The 6,088-nt window shown below is 36.4% G+C and overlaps 1 protein-coding gene across 1 annotated transcript in view; it reads right to left on the bottom strand.

The window, feature by feature from the left end:
* Positions 1-5,807, bottom strand: part of CDKL2 (cyclin dependent kinase like 2) — a 30,143-nt gene extending 24,336 nt beyond the window's left edge. Inside the window, exons 1-2 of the mRNA XM_019623519.1 lie at positions 5,336-5,807; positions 2,408-2,602 (exon numbers count right to left, since the gene is read on the bottom strand). Of these exons, the coding sequence (XP_019479064.1) occupies positions 2,408-2,575 (168 nt within the window). The 5' untranslated portion in view covers positions 2,576-2,602; positions 5,336-5,807. The remainder of the gene's footprint in view (positions 1-2,407; positions 2,603-5,335) is intronic.
* Positions 5,808-6,088: the final 281 nt, after the last annotated feature.

The following is a 6,088-nucleotide window of genomic DNA, read 5'->3' as shown; positions in this document are numbered from 1 at the left end:
TTCAGCATCTTAGCTGTGGAGGGCAGTGTCACTGGCCCTCATATGTGGGATCCGAACCGGGGCCCTCTGGCATCCCAAGCGAGTTCTTAACCATCGTGCCACTCGGCCGGCCCCAAGTAGCACATATTAAAATGGAAGATTTGTGGCCAAATATACCAGAAACCATATTACATGTAAATGGACTAAATGTTCCAATTAAAAGGCAAAGGTTGTCAAACAGGATAAAAAGCAAAATGTAACTAACTATATGTTCACAAGAGACACATCTAAACAAAGATTGAGAAAAATTGAAAGTAAAATGATGGAAAAAGATAAAGTATGCAAACACTAACCAAAATTAAACTAGTCTCATTAGTTTTAGACAAAACAGATTTTAAGACAATACATTACTATAATAAAGTTATTTCATGATGATAAAATATTTGATTCAACATGAAGATACAATAATTCTAAATAAAATATACTAATAAGATGGTCTTTCTATTTATAAAGTTAAACCTTAACTGAATTACAGTGAAAATAGACAAATCAATAGTCACAGAGGAAGATTTTAACACATTTCTTCTCAGTACTGGATAGAACAAGCATACAAAAAAATAAATAAATAAAAATAAATCAGTGAGAATTGAGAAGATTTAATCAATACAATGAACAAAGCTGATTTAATGGAATACTTTTCAAGTACATGAGGAATTGTTTTTGGTTTTTTACTCTATTCTGAGCCAAAAAGTAAGTACCAAGGAATTTCAAAGGAATAAAATCTTACATACTATATACTCGGATCACAGGGCAATTGTGTCAAAAGTAAATAACCAGGAAAGGAAAACCTAGAAAATTTCCACGTTTGGTAATTTAAGGGAAATGATAAAATATTTTGAACTGCTGGTCAAAATTTCTGGGACACATACCAAACTATTCTTAGAAGGAAATGTATAGCTTTAAATGCAGAGATGAAGGGAAAAGGGCTGGAAATTATGGGAATAACCATCTATTCTCAACGGTTTAGGAAAAAGAACTGCAAAATAAACCCATCCAAAATAAGTAGAAGGAATGAAATACTAAAGAACAAAAAAGCCAGATCAACAAAGCCAAACGTTGTTTCTTTCTAAAAATGAATAAAATTGATAAAGTTGTGGTGAGACTGATGAAAGTGGGGGAGAGAGAGAAAGATAGGGAGAACACAGCAAGCCTGATACTGCTATCCTTAAAAAGGTATGGTTACAAAGTGAGCACATGGCTGATACCTGGGAACATGGATTTCTGGAGTGTTCCCTTCATTTCCAGAATTGAAAACATGGCTTACTGTGTAAGCAATATGGTTTATGCTGAATACCTGCATGCCTCCTGGGAGTCTGGGATTTTGGTATGAGCCAGGTAGAGGGTGCCTATTGTAACCAGCCCCCAATAAAAACAGAGTCTCTAATGAATTTCCTTGGTAGACAATATTTCACATGTGTTGTCACAACTCATTGCTGGAGGAAATAAGTGCATCCTGTGTGATTCCACTGGAAGAGGGTTCTTTTTTTTTTTTTAAGATTTTTATTGGGGAATTGGGGGATGGGAACAGCGCTGGGGAATTAGGGGAAGGAGAACAGAAAAGTTGCTGTCGTTTTGTTCTTCAGTATAGTTGTGGAGGACGTTGCTTCACTGGCCCAAGTTGGCACCATCATTGCACTCTTCCTGGGAGAGGCAGATCAGTTGCCAGGACGGCCGCTCACACGGCTGCTGGCTACACTCGGTAGCCCATGGCAACCCACTGTAGCAGGGTTGCTGCCTACACCGTCGCCGGTGACTCATGGCAGCCCAGCTCCAAGTTGAGCTGTTGTTCAGCATCTTAGCTGTAGAGGGCAGTGTCACTGGCCCTCATATGTGGGATCCGAACCGGGGCCCTCTGGTGTCCCAAGCCAGTTCTTAACCAATGCGCCACTCAGCCAGCCCTGGAAGAGGGTTCTTGGAAACTTGTGTGACCGGCTTCTTTGGAATTCACCCTTTTGCTGATTTTGCTTTATATCTTTTCACTGTAATAAATCATAGCCATGACTACAACTATTGCTGACTGCTGTGAGTCCTCCTAGTGAATCATTGAAGCTGGGGATGGTCTTTGGGACCCTCTATACAGGTGATAGCTAGCTAGCTCTAGCTAGGTTGGTAGATAGGTAGGTAGGCAAATAGATAAAGAGAGAAGCAATAAACACTTAAAATCATGTTTATATTCATGAGATAAATAAATATGCATAAATGAATATGCATATATAGTCACTTTATTTATTGTCTAAGAGGAAGAAATGTATACTTTAAACCTTGTTATGGAAATAAAACAAATATATAAACAGTATTTTTCCCCCCAAAATGTAATCTTGATCAAGAAACAACTTATTTTTTAATCCAAATATATGTATTTACTCACCTTTAGTAACTTGATTTCTCTCATAGCAATTTTTTTAACCATTTTATCATCGTCACTTTCTAAGAACTTCTTGATAGCTACAATTCTTCCAGTATCTTTATTCCTACATTTCATCACCATTCCATAGCTCCCTTCTCCAACTAATCCTAGGTTCTCATATTTTTCCATTTTAATTCAAAGTAGGAATTTTTCTTGCTGTAGAAACCAAAACAGAATTAATAATGTTGAGTATATTAATTTCCTCCACCCTCCCAGCAAATTAATTCTTCCCCACTTGTTTTCCGTATTAGAGCAGTCACTACATCGATGGCTATCTTGTGCTGATTCACAATTTCTTATTGTTTCCAATTCTAAGCTATGTCTACAAAATAATCATATACATTTCATAATAGACAACACAAATGTAATTGAAGCCATTAACTTTAAATTACTAAATACCATGTTAATGAAATTCAATATATTTTTAATAAAGCAATACTTGAACTATCATACAAAACAATTACAGCTCACTTTGGAAAAACACAAGTCCTTTTCACTCAAAGGTGAAAAAAGCAAGTGAATTTGGTTTTAATGAAGATCAAATTAATTTTTTTTCCATCAGGTTTAAAAGATCAAAGTTGAAAACTTTTATGCACTTTCTACTCAAATGGAAAAAATATTTGTTCACAAAATGATCACTTATCAAGTTAACACCTAAGGACCTTTGATAAACAATTTTTCTTTACTTTTCTTACTATAGTAATTAAATTCCTGTACTGAACTTACAAAATAACAGCAATGACATCACAGTATAAATGCAGATTTTTAAAAATTAAAAATCAAATACTGCATATCAAAAATCCTTTTAATGATTACTCGCTATAAGAATGATCATTTGAATTTTGTGTTTATAATACTTTTACATCCCATTATAAGACATTTTCTGGATAAAGGCAATCCTAGTAAAATCTTTCTTACTTTACTAATGATTGATGAAGGTTCAGCAATCATTCCACTACATATTTTGGTACAGAAAGATAGATTTTAATTCATAGGTTTTGATTGCCATGAAATATAAAAGCTAATAAACTACACTTTCAAAGTTAAATTTATTTTTTTAATCTGATTTTGAAATTAAATTCTAGAAGTAAAAAATAAAACATATTGCTCCTAATCCCAAAATGATTCTAAAAGTTTTAGGAAAAGAAAATATCTTTAAGCAACTATATATTCAAATGATAATTCTTACTTAAGTTTTTTTAACCTGACAATATAAAAACACTCCTTGATAAAACATGGGAAGAAAAAAATACTCTCGCCTATTACACTGTTTAACTATGGCAATATAAAACTACTTTATACAGATTGTGAATTGTGATGTTTTACTTATTTCCCTATTAGTACACTAATGACAAAGCCAAAACAAATATCCTCTTTGGTCTAGCAAACTATGACAATCCGATGTATAAATTTTCAGCAGTTTACATATAATAATTTAGGGTTTTATTATAGATACACATGGAAACCCAGAAGATTGGTATGATGCAGGGATGGGAGGGTGTGAATTTTATATATTCAACTTCAATTATTTCATTATTTTACTACCAGCTTTGATAGTAGGTTCTACTATAAATTGTTTATACAGCAGTGTCCCTAACACTAACGTTCCATACATTTGATATTTTAACTTCTACTTAATGTCTATTAATTATTTTTAAATAAAATGTGCTTGAAAAAAAGTTATCAATGTAATTCTATGAGGTGTGATCAAAAGATATGGTGAATGTTTAAACAAAAAAATAATTATTACATTAAAAGACACATTGCTATTAACCCCCCTTAAAATACTCCCCCTCACTTTGAACACACCTATCCCATAGTTTTTGCCACCTTCTGAAGCAGTTCTGGAAGTCCTCTTTTGTGAGTGTCTTTACCTCATCCTCTATCATGACAATGTTCTGTGTCATACATCGCTTCTGGTATGGCAATTCCCATCAAATAAAATCATTGGTGTGTCCTCATCCACCTTATTCATGAGATATGGCACCTTGAAACTTCTGGCTCTTCCCCAAAGTCAAAATGACCATGAAAGGAAAATGTTTTGAATCAATTCAGGACATTGAGGCAGCCACGACAGCGCAATTAAAGACAGTCATGAAAGAGGACTTTCAGAACTGCTTAAGAAAGTGGCAAGAACAATGGGGGGATAAGTGTGTTTGAAGGTGGGTGATGCAACTGAGGGGAATTAATGGCAATGTGTCTTTTACTATTATTTTTTTTATTTAAACAGTCACCATATATATATATATATATATATTTTTTTTAATCACACCTCGTATCTCTCCTTTCCTTAATTATTTTTCCTTCCACTAACACAGCATGTTTTATTAAGGACTAGACAATAGGTTTATCATATCAAGGACAAACATAGCTGGAATCTATAACCTGAATCATTTAGAAATATTATGCCGTTGGTGTCCTTGATATTTGAAAATGCAAAGTGAACAAAATTAAAATTACCTTAAGCACCTCTACGATGTTCTGAAGCATATCGCACGCTAACATTATGCAAGTTGACTACTCAAAATTTATTCTTGCAACCAAATGCACATTTAGTCACAGCACATTGAACACACCTGCTTTTTCAAGTGGCCCTACCTAGAAATACCTTAAAAGTATCACGTCTTAAAAAGCTTCGTTTCCTGAAACAGTTACTCATAAACTATAACTTTTCATGCCTTATACCCTTGAATGTAAGGGTAATAAAAACAAAACCTGGACAATTGACAATGTGATATTTCTGGACATGTGCCATGTAAGTACATGATTCCAATACCAACAATTTAGATAATAAAAATAATGCTAATTTTTTTATTCTGTTAAAGACATTGAAATCTAGTATAGACAAAAGAGCAAAATAATAGAAGCATTTAAAAGTACTATACTTACTGTTTATATAAAAGCTTTTCATGTAGAAAGACCCAAAGGTTTTTAACTTGGAAACAAATTTAAGGTGAAATTCATCTCGCTCGCAGGTCTAAAAGATGCTGACGAGAAAACTAGCAATTTCAGTGTTGTTCCGATTCCTTCTGCTGGCAGTGTCACAGGTCCCAGGTGAAGCAGGCAGGGAGGCAGATTGGCCTCGGCCCGCCGAAAGCTTACTCAGGAAAACCGCGGGCCTCATGCTGTCGTCGTCAAGGCAACGACCTCACTCTGTCCCCAACCATGGGCACAAAATCTCCAGTGATACGGCCCAGGTCAGAATTCGTCCACTGCAGGCACCAACATCTGTTAAGACCAAGGCCTGTAGAGAAATTAGCTGGGGTGGGAGGGCACCGTTTCCCAGCTCCGGAGGTGCCCAGTCCCTGGACTCTGTGAACCTGCTCCGCTCCAGCTAGCTCTGGGCGAAGGCGTTGGCCGCCGAGCTGCAAGGGGGCGGCCCCTTACCCTGAGCCAACCATCCCGTGTTCTGATTGGCTGGGCCCTGTCGTCAGGGGCTGTGATTGGCTTAGCGCCAGCCACCCTTTCCCTTCACCTGGGACTCGGCCCAGGTTTTCTGTTCAGTGACGCCCCAACGCCAGCAAACGACACATCTACGTTCTCAAGTAAGAAGGCACCTTTCTGTCTTAGCGTAAGTCCTCTCGTCGCAACTGAGGGCAGGAGGCGATTCTAGTGCTCACGGTAAGGGTAAAAGTGCTGCTG

Source organism: Hipposideros armiger, unplaced genomic scaffold (assembly GCF_001890085.2).
Source record: "Hipposideros armiger isolate ML-2016 unplaced genomic scaffold, ASM189008v1 scaffold_552, whole genome shotgun sequence".
NCBI classification, from domain to species: domain Eukaryota; kingdom Metazoa; phylum Chordata; class Mammalia; order Chiroptera; family Hipposideridae; genus Hipposideros; species Hipposideros armiger.
The sequence above is the reverse complement of the archived record's forward strand: the minus strand, read 5'-3'. Positions and strand labels throughout refer to the sequence as shown.